The 27,903-nt window shown below is 51.8% G+C and overlaps 2 protein-coding genes and 1 pseudogene across 9 annotated transcripts in view; 1 reads left to right on the top strand and 2 right to left on the bottom strand.

The window, feature by feature from the left end:
- Nucleotides 1-3,390: 3,390 nt before the first annotated feature.
- LOC105705511 (ubiquitin-conjugating enzyme E2 C-like) lies at nucleotides 3,391-11,668 on the bottom strand (annotated as a pseudogene).
- An 855-nt stretch (nucleotides 11,669-12,523) lies between these two features.
- Nucleotides 12,524-24,087, top strand: DTYMK (deoxythymidylate kinase). 3 transcript variants are annotated; one of them, XM_064383447.1, is made up of 6 exons: nucleotides 12,546-12,675; nucleotides 13,427-13,535; nucleotides 16,676-16,792; nucleotides 18,738-18,828; nucleotides 20,819-21,016; nucleotides 23,600-23,829. In XM_064383447.1, the coding sequence occupies exons 1-6, from the start codon at nucleotides 12,546-12,548 to the stop codon at nucleotides 23,708-23,710; spliced, it is 756 nt and encodes a 251-aa protein (XP_064239517.1). In that variant the 3' UTR covers nucleotides 23,711-23,829. The 3 variants fall into 3 exon arrangements, with proteins under 3 accessions (XP_012290849.1, XP_012290848.1, XP_064239517.1); XM_012435426.2 differs by lacking the exon at nucleotides 16,676-16,792 and having other exon boundaries at nucleotides 12,524-12,675; nucleotides 20,891-21,016; nucleotides 23,600-24,087; XM_012435425.2 differs by lacking the exon at nucleotides 16,676-16,792 and having other exon boundaries at nucleotides 12,524-12,675; nucleotides 23,600-24,087.
- Nucleotides 24,088-25,351: 1,264 nt separating this feature from the next.
- ATG4B (autophagy related 4B cysteine peptidase) overlaps nucleotides 25,352-27,903 on the bottom strand; it is a 33,536-nt gene continuing 30,984 nt past the window's right edge. For 5 of the 6 annotated variants that reach the window (XM_012435424.2, XM_012435420.2, XM_064383446.1 and 2 more), the window contains 2 exons: nucleotides 27,776-27,869; nucleotides 25,352-27,001 (listed from right to left, as the gene is read on the bottom strand). In XM_012435424.2, the coding sequence (XP_012290847.2) occupies nucleotides 26,928-27,001; nucleotides 27,776-27,869 (168 nt within the window). In that variant the 3' untranslated portion in view covers nucleotides 25,352-26,927. The remainder of the gene's footprint in view (nucleotides 27,002-27,775; nucleotides 27,870-27,903) is intronic. The other variant, XM_012435419.2, reaches the window with a different exon arrangement.

Raw genomic sequence — 27,903 nt, 5'->3', positions numbered from 1 at the left:
GAGGTCAGGAGTTCGAGACCAGCTTGGCCAATGTGGCGAAACCCCATGTCTACTAAAAATACAAAAAATTAACCGGGCATAATGGTGGGCCCCTGTAACCCCAGCTACTCAGGAGGCTGAGGAAAGAGAATCGCTTGAACCCAGTAGGTCGAGAGGTGGAGGTTGCAGTGAGCCAAGATCACGCCAGTGCATTCCAGCCTGGGTGACAGAGCGAGACTCCGTCTTTTAAAAATTAAATAAGGATGTTCAGATGTTGCCCTTTGGGTTGATTCTTCTCTGCTTTCATGCTTTGTATAGCATCATCACGTAACGCTCGCCAGTATCCATGACCTCCCTTCGGACGCTCCCAAGCTGGGGCTCCAACTCATCTCCGGCCGGTCTTTGATGGGTGAAGTGTGTGCCATGTCCCAGCCCTGTCTCCACCCCTTGTGATCTCAGGAGGACGTCCCAAATGCTCCTCGAGGCCTAGGAACTGATGACCACTAGATGGACAGTGTAGGCCCGGGAACCCCCACCTGCACCCCCACCCTCATCCTCGACTCCTGAGATTCAAGGTTGCTGATCACACAAATTGGCATAACCTGATCAAAGGAGCAGTACTTTTTGTTATTTAAAGTCAATTTTTAAAGATATTAAGCCAGGTGCTGTGACTCACACCTGCATGATCACCATGGGAGGCTGAGGCGGGAGGATGGTCTGAGCCCAGGAGGTCTAGGCTGCAGTGAGCCGTGATCAAACCACTGTACTCTTGCCTGGGTGACAGAGACCCTGTCTGAAAACACAAGCTATGTCCCCCGGGTGAACTCTTCCCTAAACCCCAGTCAAATATTGAAAACCAGAAACAGTGTTGTTGCCACATTTAATTTTTATGTTCATTATAAAAATTCTGGTCAGGCATGGTGGCTCATGCCTGTAATCCCAGCACTTTAATAGGCCAAGGCTGGTGGATCACCTGAGATCAGAAGTTCAAGACTAGCCTGGCCAACATGGTGAAATCCTGTCTCTACTTAAATACCAAAAAAATTAGCCACGCATGATGGCAGGTGCCTGTAATCCCAGCTACTACGGAGGCTGAGGCACAAGAATCGCTTGAACCCAGCCGAGGAGGCGGAGGTTGCAGTGAACCAAGATTTCCCCACTACACTCCAGCCTTTGCTACAGAGTGAGACTCCATCTCAAAAAAAAAGAAAGAAAAAATCGGCCTAAACACACACACACAGTTTCCTCTATTATAAACATTTTTCATTAGCGTGGTACATTTGTTACAATCGATGAAACAATATGGATACATTGTTATTAGCCAAAGTTCATAATTTACATAAGGGCTCACTCTGCCTTGTACATTCTTTTTTTTTTTTCTGCCTTGTGCATTATTATTATTTTTTGAGACAGAGTGTCACTCTGTTGCCCAGGCTGGAGTGCAATGGTGTGATTTCAACTCACTGCAACCTCTGCCTCCCTGGTTCAAGCGATTCTCCTGCCTGAGTAGCTGGGATTACAGGCACCCAACACCACGCCTGGCTAATTTTTGTATTTTTAGTAGAGACAGGGTTTCACCATATTGGCCAGGCTGGTCTCAAACTCCTGACCTCAGGTGATCTGCCCACCTCAGCCTCCCAAAATGCTGGGATTACAGGCATGAGCCACTGCACCTGGCGCCTTGTGTATTTTTGAATATTCTTACATGTTTTGATAAATGTGTAATGTCAGCCATCCCCCGTTACGTGTGATACAGCATAGTTTCATAGCCTAAAACTCCCACGCTTCCCCTACTCATCCGCATCCCCCTCCCCTGAAGCCCTGGCAACCACTGCTCATTTTACTGTTTCTATAGGTTGCTTTTTTTCAGAATGTTGTGTAATTGGAATCATACAATATGAGTTTTTTCAGAACGACTTAATGCACTCAGCAATATGCATTTAAGGTCCCAGCATAGCTTTCTGTGGCTTGATAGCTAATTCATCTTTAATTTGAAAAACATTCCAATGTCTGGATGTTTCACATTTTACCCATGTATTTACTGAAGGGCATCTTGGTTGCTTCCAATTTTTGATTATTTTATTATTATTTTTTGAATCGGAGTCTCTCACTCTATCACCCAAGCTGGAGTGCAAAGGTGCCATCTTGGCTCACTGCAACCTCAGCCTCCTGTGTTCAAGTGATTCTCCTGCCTCACCCTCCCAAGTAGCTGGGATTACAGGTGCCTGCCACCACGCCCAGCTAATTTTTGTATTTTTAGAGGCAAGGTTTCACCATGTTGGCCAGGATGGTCTCGATCTCTTGACCTTGTGATCCACCTGCCTTGGTCTCCCAAAGTGCTGGGATTACAGGGGTGAGCCACTGTGCCCAGCCTTCGGTTTTTTGAGACAGGATCTTACGCTGTCACCCAGGCTGGAGTGCAGTGGTACGATCACAGCTCGCTGCAGCCTTGACCTCCTGGGCTGAGGCCATCCACTCACCTTGGCCTCCCCAAATGCTGGGATTATAGGCATAAGCTGCCGCACCTGACCTCACATTTTTAGCTGAATACTCCTTGTGAACATCCGGCCCTGCTTTACTCACCCTGCTTCGTCCCATTGACTAGATCTATGTCATTGTGGTGGTGCATCAGAGTTTAGCAAGCTCCTTACAGATGTTCCTAATCTTTCAGCATCATAAATAACGCTCTAATGAACATGTTTATATATACAGCTGCATGTATCACCGCCTTATAGACTCCTGAAAACTTAGTGGTTTAAAAGAACCGTTTTATTACATGTGACAGTGTGTCAGGAATTTCAGCAGCTCCTCTGGGTGAGTCTTCTGTCCGCTGTGATAGAACAGAAAACACCGGGCTGGCTGGAAGGCTGGCTTCAGCTGGCACTGTGGGCACCGTGGGCCAGAACACCCACATGTGGCCCCTGCAGCACAGCAGTCTCAGTAGCAGCAGGTCTCACAGAGAGTTCCAGGAGGCTGGGGTGGAGGCTGCAAGGCTCTCGTGACCTCACGTTAGTAGGCCCGACATCACCTCATTACATTCTACTGGTCAAGCAAGTCACTGGGGCCAACCCAGATTGAACGGGAGAAACACTGTACCCTCACCTAGCACTGGGAGGAGGAGCAAGGATTGTGGCCATTGTTAAGCTACCACAGTGTCTTACCTGTTCTTCAGAATAAATTATTAGAAATGGTACTGCAGGCTCAGAGAGGATTGCACATTTTAAGTGCTGATACTTTTTTTTTTTTTTTTTTTGAATAGAGATGAGGTTTCATCATGTTGGCCAGGCTGGTCTCAAACTCCTGACCTCAGGTGATTTGCCCACCTCGGCTTCCCAAAGTGCTAGGATTACAGGCGTGAGCCACTGTGCCCGGCCCCAGGCTGATACTTTTTAATGAATTTTTTTTTCTAAAAAATGTCCAAAATGAATTTATTTAATATAAATCACAAGGGCTGAACCAAGGCTTAATTTAAAAGACAAAAACAAGCCGAGCACGGTGGCTCACACCTGTAATCCCAGCACTTTGGGAGGCCAAGGCAGGTGGATCACAAGGTCAAGAGATCGAGACCATCCTGGCCAACATGGTGAAACCTCACCTCTTCAAAAATACAAAACAAAACAAAACAAAACAAAACAAACAAAACAAAAAGCGCCAGGCTGGGCAGCCGGGGTCAGGGTCCTTGGCTGGTGACCTGCTTTGAGCAGGTTTCTTGCAGGTACTTCTTAAAAGCTGTGGGGTTTTTCCAGAGCTCGGCAGCATACATGTTCAAGGGACTATCAGTGTTGGGTTCTCCGAGCAGGCTCTGGATGGAGAGCAGAGGTCCCGACATCACACGAGGCAGACCACTTATCCTTCAGGATGTCAAGGCATGCGTTAACCTGGGTGTCCATGCTGGGGGGGGTAGCAGGGCAGGAGGAACTTCACGTGGGCACATTGTAAGGGTAGCCACTGGGGAACTCTAGCCAGAGCTTCAACCTCAGGTCTTCATATACTGTTCCAGCTGCTCCATGGATGGTCCCTACCCATTCGAAAAGGTTGTCTGATTCAGGGAAGGCAGAAATTCCTTTATTGCCAGACATCATGAGATTCATCAGCTCCTGCTGTAGCCTTTTGCCATGGGACCCCTGGCGGCAACCACTTGGCTCAGCTCATCTCCTTGGCCGCTTTATGGGCGGTGGTGACACTATGGGAGGCTGTGTCGCGGCTCTGGGAGGCCATCCGAGCGGCGCTGGCAGAGAGACAGGAACCCGGAGAACATGACTGCAATTGCCTAAGTGCTGACACTTTTAAAAAAATTTTTATTTTCATTTAAAAAATTTAAGACAAGGTTTCGCCTTGTTGGTCAGGCTGGCTTCGAACTCCTGACCTCAGGTGATCCACCCGCCTTGGCTTCCCAAAGTGCTGGGATTACAGGTGTGAGCCACCGCGCCTGGCCAGTGCTGATACTTTTAATGATTTGCCCAAATGGAAAGATACACCGACTGGCATGGCCACGGGCTGTGCTTTCCACACTTTGGCCAACCCTAGATTTCACCAGGCTTTTTAAATTTTTAACCTTTGCTAACTCATTAGAGGGGGGGAAATCCTTAATGTTTTAATTGCATTTATTTCATTTTAAATGAAGCTAAACTTTTTAAAAAACATATTTGTTGCCTATTTGTAGTTCCTCCATCCTTGTCTCCTTTTACTGATTCTCTATGGAGAAACTGGTCTTGTGTTTTGTCTCAAAAAATTCTTTTTTTTTGAGACTCCAGGCTGGAGCACGATCTCGGCTCACTGTAACCTCCGCCTCCCAGGTTCAAGCGACTCTCCTGCCTCAGCCTCCCAAGAAGCTGAGCCTACAGGTGCACACTACTCCAGCTAATTTCTGTGTTTTTGGTAGAGGCGGGGTTTCACCATGTTAGCCAGGATGGTCTCAATCTCCTGACCTTGTGATCTACCCATCTTGGCCTCTCAAAGTGCTGGGATTACAGGTGTGAGCCACTGTGCCCAGTCTAAAAATTCTTTATTATTAAGGGTTATTGGCCTTCACATATCATATATTAAATATAACTTCTTGCAGAGATTAATTTGTCTTCTTTCATTCACACACAAAAAATGGTAAGCCCTTCGAAGGGACCCTGTTTGAGAAACTGCCACAGAGGGCCAGGCATGGTGGCTCATGCCTGTAATCCCAGCACTTTAGGAGGCTGAGGCCGGTGGATCACCTGAGGTCAGGAGTTCGAGACCAGCCTGGCCAACATGATGAAAACCCATCTCTATTAAAAATGGAAAAATTAGCTGGGTGTGGTGGTAGCTGCTTGTAATCCCAGCTACTTGGGAAGCTGAGGCAGGAAAATTGCTTGAACCTGGGAGGTGGAGTTGCAGTGAGCCAAGATGGCACAGTTGCACTCCAGCCTGGGCAACAAGAGTGGAACTTTGTCTCTAAAAAAAAAAAGAAAGAAAAAGGAAACAGAAATTGTCAGATTGATGGCTCCCCTACTGTCCCCTCCTGCCTGCTGCAGGATTAGAGCACGTTTCTGAACCCTGGCACAAGGAACACTTTGGGTCTAGACACTCGCTGTGTGGGGCCACATCGTGCTTCATAGGACGTTTACCCAGCAACCATGGCCTACACCCACTAGACGCTGTTAGCACCCCACCCCAATCAAAATGTCCCCAGACATCACTGCATGTCCCCTTGGGGACAAAACCACCCCAGTTGAGAGCCAGTGCTTTAGAGGAAGGCTAAGTTACTCCAAGAAAGAAACTCCAACGGCTCCAATTAGAAGAGATAGAATTGCACTTCTCAGTGCAACGGCTCCAACTAGAAGAGATAGAATTGCATTTCTCAGTGTAACGGCTCCAATTAGAAGAGATAGAATTGGACTTCTCAGTGCAACGGCTCCAACTAGGGGAGAGAGAATTGCATTTCTCAGTGCAATGGCTCCAATGAGAGGAGAGAGAATTGCATTTCTCAGTGCAACGGCTCCAATAAGAAGAGATAGAATTGCATTTCTCAGTGCAACGGCTCAAATTAGAAGAGATAGAATTGCACTTCTCAGTGCAATGGCTCCAACTAGGGGAGAGAGAATTGCACTTCTCAGTGCAACGGCTCCAATTAGAAGAGATAGAATTGGACTTCTCAGTGCAACGGCTCCAATTAGAGGAGCGAGAATTGCATTTCTCAGTGCAAGTGCTCCAATTAGAGGAGAGAGAATTGCATTTCTCAGTGCAACGGCTCAAATTAGAGGAGAGAGAATTGCATTTCTCAGTGCAACGGCTCAAATTAGAAGAGATAGAATTGGACTTCTCAGTGCAACGGCTCCAACTAGAAGAGATAGAATTGCATTTCTCAGTGCAACGGCTCCAATGAGAGGAGAGAGAATTGCATTTCTCAGTGCAACGGCTCCAATGAGAGGAGAGAGAATTGCACTTCTCAGTGCAAGTGCTCCAATTAGAGGAGAGAGAATTGCACTTCTCAGTGCAAGTGCTCAAATTAGAGGAGAGAGAATTGCACTTCTCAGTGCAAGTGCTCAAATTAGAGGAGAGAGAATTGCATTTCTCAGTGCAACGGCTCCAATTAGAGGAGAGAGAATTGCATTTCTCAGTGCAACGGCTCCAATAAGAAGAGATAGAATTGCACTTCTCAGTGCAAGTGCTCCAATTAGAGGAGAGAGAATTGCACTTCTCAGTGCAAGTGCTCAAATTAGAGGAGAGAGAATTGCATTTCTCAGTGCAACGGCTCCAATTAGAGGAGAGAGAATTGCACTTCTCAGTGCAAGTGCTCCAATTAGAGGAGAGAGAATTGCACTTCTCAGTGCAAGTGCTCAAATTAGAGGAGAGAGAATTGCACTTCTCAGTGCAAGTGCTCAAATTAGAGGAGAGAGAATTGCATTTCTCAGTGCAACGGCTCCAATTAGAGGAGAGAGAATTGCACTTCTCAGTGCAAGTGCTCCAATTAGAGGAGAGAGAATTGCACTTCTCAGTGCAAGTGCTCAAATTAGAGGAGAGAGAATTGCATTTCTCAGTGCAAGTGCTCAAATTAGAGGAGAGAGAATTGCATTTCTCAGTGCAACGGCTCCAATTAGAGGAGAGAGAATTGCACTTCTCAGTGCAAGTGCTCCAATTAGAGGAGAGAGAATTGCACTTCTCAGTGCAAGTGCTCAAATTAGAGGAGAGAGAATTGCATTTCTCAGTGCAACGGCTCCAATTAGAGGAGAGAGAATTGCACTTCTCAGTGCAAGTGCTCCAATTAGAGGAGAGAGAATTGCACTTCTCAGTGCAAGTGCTCAAATTAGAGGAGAGAGAATTGCATTTCTCAGTGCAACGGCTCCAATTAGAGGAGAGAGAATTGCATTTCTCAGTGCAACGGCTCCCATTAGAGGAGAGAGAATTGCATTTCTCAGTGCAACGGCTCCAATTAGAGGAGAGAGAATTGCATTTCTCAGTGCAACGGCTCCAATGAGAGGAGAGAGAATTGCATTTCTCAGTGCAAGTGCTCCAATTAGAAGAGATAGAATTGCACTTCTCAGTGCAACGGCTCCAATTAGAAGAGATAGAATTGCACTTCTCAGTGCAATGGCTCTAATTAGAAGAGATAGAATTGCATTTCTCAGTGCAAGTGCTCCAATTAGAGGAGAGAGAATTGCATTTCTCAGTGCAAGTGCTCCAATTAGAGGAGAGAGAATTGCATTTCTCAGTGCAACGGCTCAAATTAGAAGAGATAGAATTGCACTTCTCAGTGCAAGGGCTCCAATTAGAGGAGAGAGAATTGCATTTCTCAGTGCAACGGCTCAAATTAGAAGAGATAGAATTGCACTTCTCAGTGCAACGGCTCCAAGGTGAACAGGCGGGCCGACACACTCCACGGGGTCACTCAGAGACCTGGATTCCTTCTAGTTCAGTGTCTGTCCACAAAGAGACTTGCCACCATCTGCCTGGTCAAGGCTGGGTTGCAACAAAGGGGTGTGTCAGGGAGCGTGGGGGATGCAAGCCTGCTGTTTGAAGGTCCACATGCCACATCTGCTAACGTTTCATTCACAGCATCTTAGTTACCTGGCCACATCTATCTGTGAGGGCTGGGAGTTTAGCAGAGCCGTGCTTACCAGCAGAACCTGACGCTCCTGGGAGCAGGCAAGGACATGGACTCAACTGTGTCCCTCTAAATTCCTGTGTTGAAGCCCTGACCCCCAATGTGACGGTTTGTAGATAGGGCCCTTAAAGAGCTGAGGTTAAATGAGGTCCCCATGTGATAAGACCAACAGTTTTCGTGTGCCTGCTGCAGAGCCCCATGACGTTGACAGCAGGGTTTGCAGCAGAGAGTTTAATAAGACCTGGGTGAGGAGGTGAAGGGAGACCTCTTCTCAAAAACATCTTCCTGAGGAGTTCTGAGCTGAGGTTTTGAAGGGGATCACGGGAGGTGAGAGGCTGGAAAATGGGGGCTGCTGATTGGTCACAGTAAGGAGGATGACTCATCAGAATGTGGAAACTGCATTCCTCGGTGAGTCGACTCCCGTGGGGTCCTTCAGACCAGCTGGCATCAGTACTTTCACTGTATGCAGGACCTGAAAGAATATCTCAGGCCGGGCGTGGTGGGCAACAGGGCAAGACCCCTGTCAACACCCCTCCCCCGACAAAAAAAAAAAAAGACGAGTAGTGCATGTGTAGTCCCAGATACTTCAGATGCTGGGGCAGGAGGACCAAGGCTGCAGTGAGCTACGATTGTGCCACTGCATTCCAGCCTGAACAACAGTGAGACCCTGTCTCATTAAAATAAAAAAAGAATTATCTCAAAGGGAAAAGTTAAGGGTAACTGTGATCTTTGAACAGAGTCTACCTGATTCTGAGTCAAGAGGCACCAGCTCAGAGGTGCTCACAGCATGACTGGTGCTGCCCCATTTCCCCTCCTCTCTTCCTTGACTAATTTTATAATGCTTTCAGTGACAGTTTCCTTTATATACATATAATGGTTCACGCCTATAATCCCAGCACTTTGAGAGGCCAAGGTGGGTGGATCACCTGAGGTCAGGAGTTCCACACCAGCCTGGCCAACATGGTGAAAACCTGTCTCTACTAAAAATACAAAAAATTAACCAAGCGTGGTGGCACATGCCTGTAATCCAGCTACTAGGGAGGCTGAGGCAGGAGAATCATGTGAACCTCCGAGGTGGAGGCTGCAGCAAGCTAAGCACTACTGCACTCCAGCCTGGGCAACAGAGCAAGGCTCCGTCTCAAAAAAAAACCCAAACAAACCAAAAAGCAAAAAAGCAGAGCACCTAATGAACCCATGTGTCCACCTGCATCTTCCTGCAATTACCAACCAGTGGCCAACTATGTTTCACCTATACCTCTGACCACACAGCCCCAGCATCCCACCGTTTCACCATGAAGGGGACATACTCGCCTACCAGGCCACCAGGGCCTTGTGGAGTGGCTCTTACTCCCATTACTCCAGGACAGACAGTGCTGGAAATCACGCCTGACATTGTCAGAGGGGCAGTAAGGAGGCCGGATGCTCAGCCACAGAGACCCTCCCACGCTCGGGTCAGGGCTGTGGTCAGCAGGCTGCCTGCCAGTCATCCTGTGATCATGCAGGAACACCAGGAGAACCGCTTGGATATGGGCCAGCTTGATGCCACTGAGTCACGGGAGCAGCTCCTGCCTGCCTAACACTGCACTTCATGTAATGTCAGATGATTAAATATCCTTTCTCTTTTTGAGATGGAGTCTCGTTCTGTCGCCTAGGCTGTAGTGCAGTGGCGCTATCTCAGCTCACTGCAACCTCTGCCTCCTGGGTTCCAGCAATTCTCTGCCTCAGTGTCCAGAGTAGCTGGGATTACAGGCACTCGGCACCACACCCAGCTAATTTTTATAGTTTTAGTAGAGATGGGGTTTCACCGTCTTGGCCAGGCTGGTCTTGGACTCCTGACCTCCTGATCCACCTGCCTCAGCATCCCAAAGTCCTGGGATTACAAGCATGAGCCACCACACCCAGCCCTCTAAATATCTTTTTGTTTTTTTGAGACGGAGTTTCGCTCTTGTTATCCAGGCTGGAGTGCAATGGCGCGATCTCGGCTCACCGCAACCTCCGCCTCCTGGGTTCAGGCAATTCTCCTGCCTCAGCCTCCTGAGTAGCTGGGATTACAGGCACGCACCACCGTGCCCAGCTAATTTTTTGTATTAGTAGAGACTGGGTTTCACCATGTTGACCAGGATGGTCTCGATCTCTTGACCTCGTGATCCACCTACCTCAGCCTTCCAAAGTCCTGGGATTACAAGCATGAGCCACCGCACCCAGCCCTCTAAATATCTTAATGCTCTGAGACACAGCGGGCCGGCTGGTATTCTACCTGTGCTGAAATGCATCCTGAGAGAGGCACACCATGATGGAACAGGCAAAAGCGAAAGTGTTTCTTGTATCTTAATAACATACTTCGAGGTGCCTATGTGCTTGAGCAATTCCTGCAGTCAAAAGGGCCCTCCCCCTCCAGTACACAAGGCCCAGTCAGACAGGTTTCCTCCATCTTCACCCTCCTCCCCTGTCCCAGGGGAGCCAGGACAGTCATGCATCCAAGACGGAGGCAGTCTTCCTCGTCATCCACCTCCGAGTCCTCCTGGATATGACAAGGCAGTACTGGAGCCACGCCCAGCCCCGGGAAGCTGGCCTTCCTTACTACAATCCCCTTCATCCTTTGGAAGGGAACAAGATGATGCTTTATAAAGCAACATCCATCAGAAGAAAGGATAGTACTTTTATTACCTATCTATGTAAGAGAATAATAAGTACCATTCTTAATACTTATAAGAGTTCGGTAGGTTGTGCCGCGAAAACAAAGGATCCTGAAGTCTCGGGGACTCAAGGTTTACTTCTCGCTGGTGCTATCCATCAGCTACAGTGGCTTCGTTACAGGATCAGGGGTGAAAAATCAGGCCTCGCTGTGCACACGCTGTGCTCGTGTTGAGGAGCAGAAGGGGAGTGAGCAAACCACAAAACAGCTTGTAAAGCTTCTGCCTGAACCGGGCACATGGCAGCCGACCACTTTATATTAGCATTTGGAAGTCTCACAGCTAAGCTTGATGTCAAGGAAGAAAGGGTAGGACAGGCGCAGTGGCTCAGGCCTGTGATCCCAGCACTTGGGGAGGCTGAGGTGGGTGGATCACCTGAGATCAGGAGTTGGAGACCAGCCTGGCGAATATGGTGAAACCCTGTAAATACAAAAATTAGCTGGGCATGCTGGCAGGCGCCTGTAATCTCAGCTACTTGGGAGGCTGAGGCAGGAGAATTGCTTGAACCCAAGAGGTAGAGGTCGCAGTGAGCTGAGATCGTACCACTGCACGTCACTCTGGGACACAAGAGAGAAACTCTGTCTGAAAAAAATAAAAAATACAAAAATTAGCCAGGCGCGGTGGCGGGCACCAGTAATGCCAGCTACTGGGGAGGCCGAGGCAGCAGAATCGCTCTCACCTGCGAAGTGGACAGCAGTGCACTCCAGTCTGGATGACAGAGCGAGACTCTCGAGAGGGAGAAAGAAAGGAAGGAAAGAAAGGAAGCAAGCAAGCAGCCTTGAATTCCGTTCACATTTCTGGCTGAGAGTGCCTCCCAAGAATAACCACCTCGAAATCTTGTACGACAGCGTCTCTCCGGCGCGCTGTAATCCAGGGCTACACAGATGATTCCGGGAAATGCAGCTCCTACGTGTTCTTCTGCTGAGAAAGTGACGTTAGCTGACAACTGACGAGGCGGCACCGATAGATAGCGGTACTTCAGATGCCCAACACAACGAAGTCTCGCAGCCTGAATGTCCCTCGGAGAACAGCGGACATCACGGAGGACGCTTCGTGGGACTTTTTCCACCTCTCTGGCAGAGTTTTTCCTGACACCATCAGGCCCCACGTTTCAGAGGTGGAGGCACGGAAAGCGGAAACAGCGTGCCCATTCGCTCTCCGTGCTGTAATTTGCATACATCGTCTTTTAGAACGGACTTTTCCGAGCCCTGCCGTTTTGCGCTTCAGGAACAACAGTGAACGTTCTCAGTCCCGCGGTTTTCTACAATGGCCGCGTGGCCGGGCAGTGTCTACACGGCCCCCCGTCTTGCCCCTGCTCTGTCACACACAGCGTTTCCAGAACGCGCTCGGGGTGGGCCCCAGGGGAGCTGTGGGAGGCGCCCCGGCTGAGGCCCTGCACCGGGGCCCGCGCACCCAGGGCCACCCTCCGACCCCGCGCTCCCCTCGTCCGCGCCCCGACCCCACGTCTCCGGCCGCCCAGCCCGGGAGGCGTCACCGGCTCTGGAGCAAACGGCCCTGCGCGCCCGAGGACGGAGGCCCGCGCAGGACACCACGCGCCGGCTTCCGGCCCGGAAGCCCGGAACAGCGCAGCAGCGGCGGCGGCGCGGCCCAGGGCGCAGGCGCGGGCGTCCGTCCCACCGCGCGTCGCCCTCGCTCCAGCCCCGGCGAATCCCGTCGAATCCGGCCAACGCCGGGAAATACCAGCCAATCACGGCGCGCGCTGCTGACGCCGACCAATGGGCGCTCCGGCAGGCGGCGTGGGGACGTCGGCGGCGCAGAGACGCGAGCGGCGGGCGACGATGGCGGCCCGGCGCGGGGCTCTCATAGTGCTGGAGGGCGTGGACCGCGCGGGGAAGAGCACGCAGAGCCGCAAGCTGGTGGACGCGCTGTGCGCCCTGGGCCACCGCGCCGAGCTGCTGCGCTTCCCGGGTGCGTGCGCGCGGCCTTAGGCACCGCTGCCTTCTCAGGGGCTCTCTGCGCCGCTCCGGGGCCTGTGGCCGACGTGCTGTCACCTGCGCGCTTTTCATTCAAACAGACGGGCTCTCGCCGTCGCCCCGGCTGGAGTGCGGTGGCGCCATCTCGGCTCACGGCGGCCTCGACCCCCCGGGCTCAGGCGATGCTCCCGCCTCAGCCTCCCGGGTAGCCGGGACCGCAGGCGCGCGCCACCACGGCCGGCCCACGCTGCGCGCCTTTGAGGTGCGGGGTTTGGTGACGCCTGACGCGTAAAGCCGCGCGAGACCGTGGTCTCGCCCCCGAAAGTTTCCTCCAGCTCTTTTGTAATCCACGTCTCGTTTTCATGGGTTTTTCGGGTGTTGTGTTTTGTTTCTTCGTGGTTTCGGGGGTTTTATAGCATATATTTAAAAGTTTTCAAGTAAAGCATTGACCTTAATTTTAGGCCGGCCAGTTCACACGTTTTATAAATGCTTTCTTTGCAGTCTCTACTTTCTACCCGAGCTCTTTTTTCCTAAAGCATTTTTCATCCAGCTTGTCTGCACGTTGCTGTTCTTTCTCGGAGAAATTCCTTTGGCTTCCGCAGAAGGTCCAAACCTGTCTAGAGATTTAGTAAAGTTAAACTCAAAATGAGACTTCAATCCAGGGGACATTCAGCCCAAACTATATTGTAATGTAGAGGGAAAGCCTGACCTCACTTCTATTTTGTGTGTTTTTCTTTTTTTTCTAGACAGATCAACTGAAATTGGCAAACTTCTGAGTTCCTACTTGGAAAAGAAAAGTGACCTGGAGGATCACTCGGTGCACCTGCTTTTTTCTGCAAATCGCTGGGAACAAGTGTAAAAACCATTGCACGTTGCTGCCCCTTCCCCTGGCGCTTTGCTTTCTCCTGAGGTTCAGTGAATGCAGCGCTTGGTTCTGAATGACAGTGACAGTAATGCTGGGGCCTGAGGTTCTTTTATTTAGCAGTCCAGTGAGCAGGGGTGGGGAAGCCCATAGTTCTCAAAGGGCGCTAAGGAATGCTGTTTCTTCCTCCTGCTCCCATACCCCATAACTAATAGACTTAAGTTTTTGGTGTTTTTTTTGTTTGTTTGTTTGTTTTTTGAGACAGTCTTGCTCTGTTGAAGTGCTGTGGTGCGGTCTCGGCTCACTGCATCCTCTGCCTCCTGGGTTCAAGTGATTCTCCTGCCTCAGCCTCCTGAATAGCTGGTATTAACAGGCGCCCGCCACCACGCCTGGCTAATTTTTTGTATTTTTAGTAGAGACGGCGTTTCACCATGTTGGCCAGGATGGTCTTGATTTGACCTCGTGACCTACCCGCGGCCTCCCAAAGTGCTGGGATTACAGGCAGGAGCCAGCACGCCTGGCCAGTTTTTGGGTTTCCTTTTTTTTTTTTTTTTTCAGACACAGTCTCGCTCTGTTGCCAGGTTGGAGTGCAGTGGCGCGATCTCGATTCACTGCAACCTCCACCTCCTGGATTCAAGCGATTCTCCGCCTCAGCCTCCTGCTGGGATTACAGGCGCACGCCACCACGCCCAGCTAATTTTTGTATTTTAGTGGATATCATGTTGGCCAGGATGGTCTCAGTCGCTTGACCTCAAGTGATCTGCCCACCTCTGCCTCCCAAAGTGCTGGGATTACAGGTGTGAGCCACCATGCCTGACCTTTTTTTTCTTTTGGAAACGGGGTGTTGCTCTGTGGCCCAGGCTGGAGTGCAGTGGCACACAGCCATGGCTCACTGCAGCCTCAACTTCTAGGCTCAAGCAGTCCTCCCACCTCAGCAGCCCGAGTAGCTTGGGACCAGAGGTGCATGCTACAAAGCCCAACTAATTTTTTTTTTTACTGTAGCGACAAGGTGTCACCATATTGCTCAGGCTGGTCTTGAACCCCTGGCCTCATTGATTTAATCTTTTAAAGATAGCTTTAGGTATATAGAAAAACAGATCAAACAGTAGAGTATGCAGGGAATTCCCTGCGTACCACCCCTGCCTTCCCCCCTCATTACTTATATGCTTTATTATGTTATATTTGTTAAAATTGATACCCAGTATTGCTAAATTGTTAACTGAAGGTTATAGTTTATATTAATAACCAACCAATCATAGTAGGTTTCCTCTTCCTTCAACACTTAATGTTTAAGTGTATTCTTTCAGATGTTTTTATTTACATTTATATACAGATGTAGAAACTAGTTAGAATTTTGATTTTTCTAACATAAATGAGGTCATACCATACAAATTATTTGGCAGCTTATTTTCCCTTTTTTTTTTGAGACGGCTTGCTACCCAGGCTGGAGTGCAATGGCGCGATCTCGGCTCACCGCAGCCTCCGCCTCCTGGGTTCAGGCAATTCTCCTGCCTCAGCCTCCCGAGTAGCTGGGATTACAGGCGTGGCAGCTTATTTTCTAACTCTGCCTTACGGATTTCTGCACTTACGGATCCCCTCACTCTGCCCTTCTCAGTTCTTTCTCATTGTTGTGGCGTGTTCTCTGGAAAAGCTGATCCACGGTGCATTTAGCCCGTTCCCTGCTGGTAAACTTGCAGTGGTTCCCCCTGATCCTTGTCACAGGAAGCCCTGCATTACTGTCCTCTGGCCTAGCGTTGTGTCTTATTTGGAAATGCATCCCCACTCCAAGTCTTAAATGAAAATGTGACCAGTTCTATAATCCTTTTAACATTTCTAGAATTTATGGAGACAGTTATTCTGATTTTGCTTTTTGTGGCTTTGTAGAAAAGTGATGAAATACGTATATGCCCAATTCAAAATGAAGAATAACCCCGATTTTACTTTTTAGACAGTGATCTTGTCCCAGGGCTGCTTGTTTCACTAATAGATGTTTAAGTTTCCTCTGTGTCTAATCATGGCTTGACAGTTCATTTCCTTTTCTTTTTTGAGACAAGAGTCTCGCTCTGTTGTTCAGGCTGGAGTGCAGTGGCCCAATCACGGCTCACTGCAACCTCCATTTCCTGGGTTCAAGCAATAATCCTGCCTTAGCCGCCTGAGTAGCTGGGATTACAGGCGTGTACCACCATACCCAGCTAATTTTTATATTTTAGTAGAGACAGGGTTTCACCATGTTGGCCAGGCTGGTCTTGAACTCCTGACCTCAAGTGATCTTCCCACCTCAGCCTCCCATAGTGCTGGGATTACAGGTGTGAGCCACCTTGCCCGACCAGTAGTTCATTTCTTTTTTGTCCTAATTAATAGTCCATTGTTGGATATACCGTAGTTCATTCACCTACTAAAGGACCTCTTCATTGCTTCCAACTTTTGGCAGTTATAAATAAATCTGTTTTAAACATCTGCGTGCAGGATCTTGTGTGGTCGTCAGCTTGCACCTCTTTTGGGTAAATGCCAGGGAGCACCATTCCTTTAGCATAGGATAAGACTGTTACTTTTCTAAAGAACGCTCAACCACGGGTGTCCCATCTTTTGGCTTCCCTGGGCCACACTGGAAGAACGGTCTTGGGCCACGCATAAAATACACTAACACGTTGTAACAAGGCTTACCAATTTGTGTCGGGCGGCACGCACCCTGTGGGCCTCGGGTTGGACAAGCTTGTGCTAAACTGTCCTCCAAAGTGGCTGCAGCCTGTTGCATCCTCACCCACAGTGAATGAGGGTTCCCATTGCTCAGACCCTCACCAGCATTTGGTGGTGCTGGTGTTTGGATTGGTGCCATTCTGATAGGGGTGTATGGTATCTGTTTTAGTTTGCATTTCCCTGATGGTATATGATGTGGAACATCTTTTCATATGCTTATTTGCCATCTGTGTATCTGGTTTCATGAGATACCTGTTAAGTGCTTTGGCCCACTCTTGTTTTGAGACATGGTCTCAACCAGGCTGGAGTCCAGTGGCACAGTCTTGGTTCACTGCAGCCTCTACCTCCCAGGCTCTAGCAATCCTCCTGCCTTAGCCTCCCAAGTAGCTGGGACTACAGGTGCATGCCATCATGCTAAGGTTGTTTTTTGAGACAGTTTTGCTCTTGTTGCCCAGGCTGGAGTGCAATGGCGCAATCTTGGCTCACTGCAACTTCTGTCTCCTGAGTTCAAGCAGTTCCTCTGTCTTAGCCTCCCAAGTAGCTGGGATTACAGGTGCCTGCCACCACGCCTGGCTAATTTTTGCACTTTTAGTAGATATGGGGTTTCCTTTTGGCTAGGCTGGTCTTGAACTCCTGACCTCAGGTGGTCCACCTGCCTTGGCCTCCCAAAGTGCTGGGATTACAGGCATGAGCCACTGTGCCTGGCCAGTTTTGTATTTTTATTTTGAGGAGATGTCGTTTCACCATGTTGCCCAGGTTGGTCTCAAATTCCTGGGATCGAGTGGTCAGTCCGCCGCAGCCTCCCAAAGTGTTGGGAGTACAGGTGTAAGCCATTATGCCCAGCCTTGGCCCACTTTTTAATGGGGTTTTCTTATTTTCGAGTTTTAAGAGTTCTTTGTGTGGTTTAGATACCAGTCGTTTATAAAATGTGTCTTTTGTACATATTCTCCCCGGGCTGTGGTTTGTCTTCAGTTTTCTCACTGTCTCTTCTTTCTTTCTTTTTTAGACAGGGTCTCTCTGTCATGCAGGCTGAGCACAGTGGTGCAGTCCCAGCTCACTGTGGCCTCGACGTCCCAGGCTCAAGTGATTTTCCCGTCTTAGCCTCCCAAGTAGCTGTACCTACACGCATGTTCACACACCTGGCTAATTTTTGTAAAGTTTTGTTTTGTAGATACAAAGTTTCACTATTGTTGCCCAGGCTGGTCTTGAACTCTTGGACCCAACAGTCCTCCTGCCTTGGTTTTCCAGAGTGCTGGGATTAGAGGCATGAGCGACCCTGAGACATGTCTTGCTCTGTTGCCCAGGCTGGAATGTTATGGCATGATCACAGCTTACCAGTCTTAAACTCCTGGCTTCAAGTGATCCTCCCGCCTCAGCTTCTGGAGCAGCTGGGACTACAGGTGCATGCCACTACACCTGGCTCATTTTTACATTTTTTGTAGAGATGTGTTGCTCAGGCTGGTCTCAAACACCTTTCCTCAAGGGATCCATCCCACCACAGCTTGCAAAAGTGCTGGGTTGCAGGCGTGAGCCACCATGCTCAGCTGTCCTTTCCTTCTCTTGACAGTGTCTCTCACAAAGCACAAACTTTTTATTTTAGTGAAGTCCATCTTAATTCTTTCATGGGTTGTTCCTTTAGTTTTTTATCTAAACAGTCTGCCAAAACCCAGGTGATCTGTTTTCTCCTGTGTTACTGTCTAGGAGTTTTGACGGTTTTGCATTTTACATCTGGGTCCGTGATTCATTTTGAATTTGTTTGAGGACGGTAAACAGTCTGGTCTAGATTTGTTCTGTCACATGAGGACGTCTGGTTGTTCAGCAGTGTTTGTTGAGGAGACTGCCTTTGCGCCGTCACATCCCTCTGCCCCTTTGTGAGAGGTCACTTGACTCCTTATGCAGGCGCCCCTATGATTGGAAGGCCCCAGTGAGACTGGCTGAGTCACAGGAATCCGACGTTTCCTTCTCTGGCTTGAGCAAGGCTGCTTGGTAGTATCAGGCCTCACGTCTGTGTACAGCCGTGATCTTGGGGCTGAAGGGTGCTGCTGGGTCTGTGGTATTTGGTTGAGAACATCCCTGCAGTCCAGGCGAGGGGCCATGAGCACGGACGACCGCGTCACTTGCTGGCTGTGGCGCCCTCCCCACCCCCGGCTCTCTGCTCGGCCTGTGGTTTTTCCTTTTCCTCCACAGGGTGGTGCTGGCCACTCTGCCCAGACACATGTGCCCTGACGTTGCTGCTTTCCCCTGCCGTGTTTCTGGAACGTCGAACTTGACCAGTTGTGTTTGTTACTATTTAGTGAGGTTATCTTTTCCATGTTGGGTTGCTGGGGGGAGTGCATGTGGCATCTTCCAGAGAAGATCCAGAGCCCTTTTGAGTAAAAATCAGGTTACAAATCACTGTGCTATACTTGTGTGGGTTGTATTATTGGGATACTTTAAGCGTGACAGTTCAAGGCCTATGAAACCAGGACTGGGGCTCAGGAGCATCCTCTGTTTTTCAGGCCGTTAATTAAGGAAAAGTTGAGCCAGGGTGTGACCCTCGTCATGGACAGATACGCCTTTTCTGGTGTGGCCTTCTCGGGTGCCAAGGAGGTGAGTGCACTTGGCCTCTCGTCAGGCTGGCACGGGTGCCTGAATACGCCTGTTACAGCACGAGTGACATGCCTTCGATCACGCTGCAGTTTTGTGATTCTTACGTTCCTTTTATCTCTTTGCTAGATTAATTTGGCTTTATCTTTTTTTTTTTCTTTTGAGACGGAGTTTCTCTCTCGTTGCCCAGGCTGGAGCGCAATGGCGCAATCTCGGATACCACAACCTCCGCCTCCTGGGCTCAAGTGATTCTCCTGTGTCAGCCTCCTGAGTAGCTGGGACTACAGGCTTGCGCCACCACACCCGGCTAATTTTGAATTTTTTACTAGAGACGGGGTTTCTCCATGTTGGCCAGGCTGGTTTTGAACTCCTGACCTCAGGTGATCCACCTGCCTTGGCCTCCCAAAGTGCTGGGATTACAGATGTGAGCAACTGTGCCTGGCAATTTGCTTTTATCAAGAAGAGCAAATATTTTTGTAGCTAAAGATTGTTTTCACAGATAGAATCATAGTTGTTATTTGGATATTTTCCACATGCATTTTTTTTTTTTTGAGACATAATCTCACTCTGTCACCCAGGCTGGAGTGCAGTGGCGTGATCTGAGTTCATTGCAAGCTCTGCCACCCAGGTTCAAGCTATCTCTTGCCTCAGCTCCCGAGCATCTGGGATTATAGGCACATGCCACTATGCCCAGCTAATTTTCATATTTTTAGTAAAGACAGGGTTTTACCATGTTGGCCAGGCTGGTCTGAAACTCCTGACCTCAGGTGATCCACCCGTCTCAGCCTCCCAAAGTGCTGGGATTACAGGCGTGAGCCACTGTACCCAGCCTCCAGGTGCATTTTCAAAGATGGTTCATTGATAGTACTTTTTTGCCGCCTTTTTTTGAGAGAGGGTGTTTCCCTCTGTCACCAAGGCTGGAGTGCGGTGGAACAAAGCTCGCGCTAACCTTCAGCTCTTGGGCTCCAGTGATCCTCCCACCTCAGCCTCCCAAAGTGCTGCGATTACAACTGTGAGCCGCTGCGCCCAGCTCTGTCCCTTAAAGAGACAGTAAAAAGGAGGATGATGTCTGGTTATTTTTCATGATAACCACCCTAACTTTTTAACTCTGCCATTTCTTCATGTGTTAGCTTCAGTCCTTCCCCTCTGAAGTACTAAGTTGTATAATAAGGAGGACTTCTTCCTGCTGTGGGGATCAGCCGACAGAGCCGCAGGCCGGGCAGGAGGTGCTGGTGGACACCTTCCCTCAGCTCGTGGTGCTGTGTGTGATGTGTGGCCTGGAGTCACAGCCTTTCTGTCCTACCTTTCTTCCAGAAACACGACAGCATTTTAGGGGGAGACAGGCTAAGGGAGGCGTCCTGGGCCAGAGGTCTCCAGGGGCTCCGTAGAGAGACCGTTCCTCCTGGCCAGCAGGCCTGTAGCTGCACTGGAAGGGCCTCCGTGGGGCCTGGGCTGTGTGTGATGGGGACCAGGAGCCATTCTACCTACTACTTCTCCGTCCACTTGTGCATGTGTTTACAAAGGAAAAACGAGAAGATGACATCGGAGAAAGCAATACATTTGAGGTTTTAATAATTAAAAAAGAGGGCTGGGCGTGGTGGCTCACGCCTGTAATCCCAGCACTTTGGGAGGCCGAGGCGGGCAGATCACGAGGTCAGGAGATCAAAACCATCCTGGCCAACATGGTGAAACCTGGTCTCTACTAAAAATACAAAAAACTTAGCTGGATGTGGGGGCGCACACCTGTAGTCCCAGCTACTTGGGAGGCTGAGGCAGGAGAATTGCTTGAACCCAGGAGGCGGAGATTGTGCCACTGCACTACAGCCTGGGCGACAGTGTGAGACTCCATCTCAAAAAAAAAAAAACCACCGTATGAACAGTCTCACTTCTTGGTACCTCACCAAATGTCCCCTCATTTTTTCCCATTTTTATGATTTTTGAAACGAAAATCTAGACCACACTAAGCTTTACCTGTTGGGTTCTTTGTCGGCAGAACTTTTCCCTAGATTGGTGTAAGCAGCCAGACGTGGGCCTTCCCAAACCCGACCTGGTCCTGTTCCTCCAGTTACAGTTGGCGGATGCCGCCCGGCGGAGCGCGTTTGGCCACGAGCGCTATGAGAACGGGGCTTTCCAGGAGCGTGCGCTGCAGTGTTTCCACCAGCTCATGAGAGACACGACCGTGAACTGGAAGGTGAGGCTCTCAGAACTGCACACTAGGCATCACTGAGAAGCGGCTCGGGGTTCGTTGCGGCGACAGGGGCAATTGCTGCCGTTTCTGTCTGGTCTTCCCAGATGTGGAGACCCAGGAGCAGCTGTTCAGGGGTTCTCAGTGCCAGCAAATCCCTTTTTCTTTTTTTTAATTTTTAGTAGAAGTGGGGTTTCACCACGTTGGCGAGGCTGGTCTCAAACTCCTGACCTCAGGTGATCTGCCCATCTCGGCCTCCCGAAGTGCTGGGATTACAGGCATGAGCCACCGTGCCCAGCCCCTTTTTAAGACAGAGTCTCGCTCTGTCACCCAGGCTGGAGTGCAATTGCGCGATGTCAGCTCACTGCAACCTCCGCCTCCTAGATTCAAGCGATTCTCCTGCCTCAGCCTCCCAAGTAGCTGGGATTAGGGGCATGCGCCACCATGCCCGGCTAATTTTGTATTTTTAGTAGAGACAGGGTTTCACCATGTTGGTCAGGCTGGTCTCGAACTCCTGACCTCAGGTGATCTGCCCACCTCCCAAAGTGTTGGGATTACAGGTGTGAGCCACTGCACCAGGCCCATGCCAGCAAATTCTTTTTTTTTTTTTTTTTTCTTGAGACAGTCTTGCTCTGTCACCCAGGTTGGAGTGCAATGGTGCAATCTTGGCTCACTGCAGCCTCTGCCTCCTGGGTTCAAGCAATTCTCTGCCTCAGCCTCCGGACTAGCTAAGATCACAGGCACCCGCCACTACACTTGGCTAATTTTTTTGTATTTTTAGTAGAGATAGGGTTTCACCATCTTGGCCAGGTTGGTCTTGAACTCCTGACCTCATGATCCACCTGCCTCAGCCTCCCAAAATGCTGGGATTACAGGTGTGAGCCACCACGCCCAGCCTAGTGCCAGCAAATTCTAATCCTCTGGTGAGTTTTACACAATGGTGACATTTGACACCTGGTCTGGTGGGTCAGGCGAGAGTCTGCACAGTCCTCCACATCTGCGGCCCCTCTTCAGACATGAGCGCCAGCCTGGTCCTGCCACTGTGTTGTCTGGTGCAGCCTCTTGCTGGCATGGGGCCCTACAGCCGCACCTGGCCGTTGGAGTTCAGGATGGCGCTGTGTGCTGGCTTTTTCCCTTCAGCCATGCGTCCTTCCATCTCAGCAGTCCCAGGAGTCCACCCCACTCTCCGTCCACTCGCAGGATGCTGGACTCTCCCCCGCAGTGGACACGCAGGCTGACCACCTCTGCTCCTCCCGACCGCAGCCCCCACGTCTCTCCCAGACTTCAGGTGCCCGTGCTCGGCACTGCCCAGCACGGCCTATTTCCAGCCGGCACGTCGAGCATCAGCACTGTCGCTTGTGGCCATGGCTTGCAGAGCTTCGGTCCCTTGAGCTCCTCCACCAGAGGAGGGCCAAGGGTCTCACCCCAGCCTGACTGCCTGCAGATGATGCTGGCCACACGGCTTTCTGTTTCCAGAACACAGGCTGGATAGCGGTGCACTCTGCAGCAGTGCTGCATTCTCTGGCAGTCAGTTGCCTGGAGAGGCCCATCCTGGACAGTTCTGGGTGACGGCTGTGTGGCGGCACCCTGGCCGGCAAGTGGCATCTGGGAAGGTGGCCTTGTGTAGGGAGTCACTCTCCTTCCATCGTGGTCACACCTCACGAAATGGTTAGTCTTCGAGTACTTTGGATGCCCTGGCAGATTTTCCAGACCTTGCTGTCCCAGAGGCTTGAGAAGGGTCCTGCTCAACCCAGCTACAGAAGCCGGGATGCCGCTGAGACGGCCGTGCTTCTGAGCCCCTCTCACGTGCCTGCCTTCTGGTGGAGAGAGGTCTCTCCTGCGGGCTGACTGCCTCCCCGTGTTCCTCGAACCACTCACACCAGGGTGCACACAGCCGTTAGGACCAAATTCATCTTTCCCTCAGGGACAAGGCAGGCCCAGTGTTGCCTTGGTCCCAGTGTGTGGCTTCTGTAACGGAACTTCGTCACATTCCAGACAGTGCCCAGGCACCTCTGAGAGCCACAGGAGCACGGGCCTGCCCTCTGTTCTTCTGAGTCCCCGCTCTCGAGCTGGAGGGAGAGTCACCCCGACCTGGTGTGCGTGGTGGGCTGGGTGGGCCTGGCTGTGCCTCACTCCTGCAGGCGGGCACTTGCTGGGGTTGGGGTCACAAGGAGAGCAAGCGTGGGCAGGCAGCTTGCCGTGTTTCTCCTGCATCAGGGCTGTAGCAGGAATGCCCGGTGGCTCTGTGTCATGGACTATTAAGGTTGAGGTTCAGAAGAAAGTGTAGAGTGAAGGGTCCTGGAGGTCACCACACCGGCCAGGAGGTTCAGATCGGCCTTCCGGAGCCTGGCCTGTGAAAGCCCCACATGCAGAGAACAGAACGACTGTGTCCCTCAGGCTGGAGTACAGTGGTGCCCAATTTTTTGTAGAGATGGGGTCTCCCTATGTAGTCCAGGCTGCTCTTGAGCTCCTGGGCACATCCTCCCTCTTGGGCCTTCCGAAGTGCTGGGATTACAGGCGTGGGCTCCCGTGCCCAGCCTGGAAGGTGCTGATGAGCTGCTTTTTCTCCTGAAACCCCTGTGGGAACAGATGGTGGATGCTTCCAAAAGCATTGAAGCTGTCCATGAGGACATCCTTGTGCTCTCTGAGGACGCCATCCGCACCGCCACAGAGAAGCCGCTGGGGGAGCTGTGGAAGTGACACCAGGCTGCCCACTGGACGCCTTGCCCTGCATTCCCTCACGAGGTGGGAGACCCGTGGAAGGCCCACGTCCCTAGCAGTGCCCACACTCCACACGACTTCAGCTCTTTCCTGGCAGCAGAGAGATGCAGGCTGCCACTCCTGCCCCAGAGTTGGGGTGCACCGGGGACCCCTGTGGTGGGGACCTTGGCGGTGTGGACACGAGCAGAGTGATGGAGACTCTCCTGCCCTCTCCCTTGTCCTGATGATACTGTTGTATTTTCTTACTGATGTTCAGTGGTAACTGAGCAGTTTCACTGCGATCATTGTAAATGGCAGTCAGTTGGAATTCTCTCTGAAATGTCTTCCAGACACTAGTAAAATTGACCTGAAAATTGTTTATGGATTTTTCTTAGATACCAGCTAAGGACTGAGCTGGCTTTGAATGGGAATCTCCACCCCAGGGGAGAAGAGCCTTCACTGGGCCCAGTGGGGCTTTCTGGACCTTGGTTCCTGCCTAGTTGAGGAATTCCCCTGTGGGTCTGAACAGTCGCAGCCATGCCATACCCGAGCGTCAGCACAGCTTACGTCCTCAATACACCTAAGTTAACTCTGCTGTTTTCATTGCAACCCCGGAGCTTTTCAGCCCATCCCTTATTTTTTTGGTTGCCCAGGATGAAGTGCACTGGCAAGATCATAGCTCACTGCAGCCTTGACCTCCTGGGCTCAGGTGATCCTCACTTCAGCCTCCTGAGTAGCGAGGCCTACAGGCCCGTTCACCATGCCTGGCTAATTTTTTGTAGAGACAGGATTTTGCTATGTTGCCAACCAGGCTGGTCTCAAACTCCTGGGCTCAAGTGATCTACCCGCCTTGGCCTCCCAAAGTGCTGGGATTGCAGGCATGTGCCACCACGCCCGGCTCATCACAGGGGTCCACATAACCGAGGCAGGTGGGGCCGAGACAGGAAGTGTGATGCCAGCAGCAGAAGCTGGAGAGATGCTGTGTTGCTGGCTGTGAGGTTGGAGGAAAGAGCCATGAGCCTGGCAATTTCTGGCATACAGGAGCTAGGAAAGACGTGGAAATGTTCTGCCCTACGGTCTCTAGAGGAGCAGCCCTGCCCACAGCACGGTCAGGAAGAGGCTGTGCTGTTCCAGGCACTGAATGTCCTCTCAGAGCAGCCACAAGAATCAAATATGAGCATTTGAGAGAACGCAAGTCCTCAGCCAGCTCACCGGGGCCTTGCAGTTCCCCCTCCTGCCTGGCTGTGGGCCCGTCATACCTGTACCAGGACTGCCCACAGGGATGCATGGGCCAGAGTGAGCGATGTCCTCACCAAGCCCCGGCAAACCCTACAGCTGTGGCACTTTCTGCAGCTTCTTCCTGTTAAGAATGGGAAGCACCATCTGACTTTCCTAAAATCTGATTTTCCTTGGACTTTTTCCTTCTAGGGTTGTATGAGGGGACAGATGACACAGCCCATAGAGAGCCAGGCTTCAGGTGGGACGGGCCCCCTGCCAGGGCTAGGGACGCACCTGCTCACGCTCCCACAGCTGCCACAAAGGCGGCCACATCCTCTATGTGTGATGCTATCAGCTGAGACATTCACTTATTTTTTTCTAGAAATCATTCAGTTGTAACTTGAGGAAAAAATACACACAAGGTTTGTTTTCTACTGAAACTTATTATTTGCCATTAAGAATTGCAAACTATACTACTAAGAATGAACAACATTCTCTGTTAAGCCTTTTTCAAAACACGCAAGACACAGCTCCCCTTCGGTCAGGGTGTCCACCACTTCCACGCAGCAGCCCCACAGCCCAGCACTGTGGCACAACGTGGACTCTGACACAGAGCCCCAGGAGTGGAGATCCCGCGCCCACGCCTTCCCGCCCCAACTACACCGAAGGGAGAAAGGATACGAGGAAATAAACCATCTCATCAATGCTTGGGTGACTGGGAGTGTCCTCTGCCACCTGGTGGGCCTGTCCCAGGGCATCTCCAAGCCCCTCTCCTATACAAGCAGCACCAAGGCGGGTGCTCGTGAGAAAGGCGCCTGCAGCCTGCCACACCCACGCTCCCCAAGCCCTCCTGCTTACATTTCCTAGTGGGGCAAACAAACCCACTTTCCCATGACAGGTGGCAGAGCAGCGGGGCAGAGCGCACCTGGGGACCCAGGACAGCAGGTTACACAGGGTCAGGTGGTGGTAGGTGCTAGAATCAGGGATGAGGAGGTTCTGGAAATACCACCAGGTGATGCCACCCTGCGGTGTCTGCCCGTCACATGCCACAAGGCTTGAGTGGTTTTTCCCTTTTGGCCCCAAGTCACCTAAAACCTCAGTGACACAAGAGGGCACTTCTCAGCAAGGCAAGGACACGGGAAAGCTCCTGGGAGTGGCGCCGTTCACCCTCGAGCCCCACTGTCACAGGTGGAGGCCCCGCCCCGCCCCGCCCCTCACCACCCCTGGGGAAGCTGGAGTGACGAATCAGCCGCAGCGGCGCCACAGAATACCACAGCCCTTGAAAGGGACGCTCTGAGGACCGTGGCTCCAGCAGCCGCCCTCCTGCCCAGGCTGCCACGCCACACCCTGCGCACACCGATGTCTTCGGGTTCCCCACACACCCACTCCCTGAATGCTCTTCTCCCTAAAGCAAGGGGGAACCTTGCCTCTGTTCCTCCAACCTCGTCTCCCACTGAGGTAGCCCTTGGTAAGCCAGGCTGGGCAGAGAGGACACAGCCGTGGACACCCCTCTCGAGAGCAGCCCAGTCCTCGGGCCTGGGGCCGCAGTGTGGCTGTCGCTCCTCTCACACCAGCCTGCAGAGGTCTTCTGAGACTCGGACTCAGGAAGTGCCCCAGAAATTCATGTCTGTGCCCGACAGCTTCAAACAGGACTTTAATTCCAAACCAACCACACAACTGGTGCCTGGGAGCGAGTGGGACTGAGGCCCAGGTGCGACCGCGGGGCTGGCAGTGTCGAGAACACTCTGGAAGCTCCTAACCGACGGCTCCGGGTGCGGATGCACAGGCCCTGACAGGCCCTCTGGGCTGGGCAGTCTGACACCAAGCAGTAAGGCCTTGCGGGCAGCGCAGTCTCAGTCCACGAGCAGAGCGGGTGGCCCCCGGGGGGAGGCGGCACAGGGTGCGGCCCTCGGCAAGCGAGCGGGCGGGATGGATGAAACGCACCGGGAACCCGAGACGGCCTGGCTCTCGCAGGCGCCATCCCCCGACCCCAGGATTTTCAAAGGGACAGGATTTCAAAGTCTTCATCTTCTGAGTCAAAGAATCTTTCCAGTCGCTCTACATCAGAAGAATCTAGAAGGGACAGGACACAGCTTATCAGTCATCTCGGGGAGACTACTTGGGTGTGAGTGAAGCACCCTGAGCAGCACCTGGTCTGCAGCCCACCCTGAGGGGCCCACAGGCAGCTGTCCCCAGGGGGTATGAACAGGCCCAGGGCGCGTGGAGTACAAGGGGAGGGGGCGGGGAAGAGGAGTGAGGCGGTGGGGTGAGGAGGGCGGGGGCGGGGTGAGGAGGGCGGGGGCGGCCTGCACAATCTCTGTCCCGTGTCTCCCTCGCTGCACCCAGCCCTCCGTGGTCTCAGTTGTATGGGTCCTTTGCCTCGCAGTTTTTCACAGTGAGACAGATGAGGGGGACGTGCTCACGGCCACACAGCTGCTTCCCTGAGCGAGCCCAGGCCAGCTCCTTGAGCACACTGGCCATGGTCCCAGGGGTCTGCACCACCCATGGCCAGTGGTACTGAAGTGGAACAGTCCCCCCGCAGGACAGTGTCATCACAGGCCTCCGTGTTCTGTCTGCTCCAGAGCCCTGAGGACCCCACGGGAGCACACCGAGCTCCACGGTGCCCGGGGCAGGCGCCACAGGTGGGGAAGGTGAGGCGGGTCCCGGGCTGCCGGGCGAAGGCTTGGAGGAGGGGACGCTCCACTCCACGCCTGGCCTCACAGGCTGACCACTGCCAACTTGCTCACGGCTCAGGCTCACACACACCTTAGTGGTCCGGGAAGCAAGAAGGGCCCAGACCGCGCCGAGGGGCCCCACTGGGCTGGGCCCTGCAGCTGCAGCACTCACCTAGGGACAGGTTCAGGACGTCGGGGCAGGCCAGGTGTGAAGGCTGCTGCTCCACCAGCTCAAACATGGGCAGGGCACCTCCGAGCAGAGACAGCTGTGAGGGAGGCATGGCCGTTAGGTACAGCCTC

Source organism: Aotus nancymaae, unplaced genomic scaffold (genome assembly GCF_030222135.1).
Source record: "Aotus nancymaae isolate 86718 unplaced genomic scaffold, 86718_ANA_hifiasm-v0.15.2.pri h1tg000031l, whole genome shotgun sequence".
NCBI classification, from domain to species: domain Eukaryota; kingdom Metazoa; phylum Chordata; class Mammalia; order Primates; family Aotidae; genus Aotus; species Aotus nancymaae.
The sequence above is the reverse complement of the archived record's forward strand: the minus strand, read 5'-3'. Positions and strand labels throughout refer to the sequence as shown.

What these genes read in the sequence shown, in the direction of transcription:
- DTYMK (XM_064383447.1), top strand. Translation starts at nt 12,546, where the DNA reads ATGGCGGCCCGGCGCGGGGCTCTCATAGTGCTGGAGGGCGTGGACCGC. An exon ending in CGAGCTGCTGCGCTTCCCGG is followed by an intron (nt 12,676 to 13,426) that starts GTGCGTGCGCGC and finishes TTTTTTTTCTAG; the next exon opens with ACAGATCAACTGAAATTGGC. An exon ending in GCAAATCGCTGGGAACAAGT is followed by an intron (nt 13,536 to 16,675) that starts GTAAAAACCATT and finishes TTTTTGAGACAG; the next exon opens with TTTTGCTCTTGTTGCCCAGG.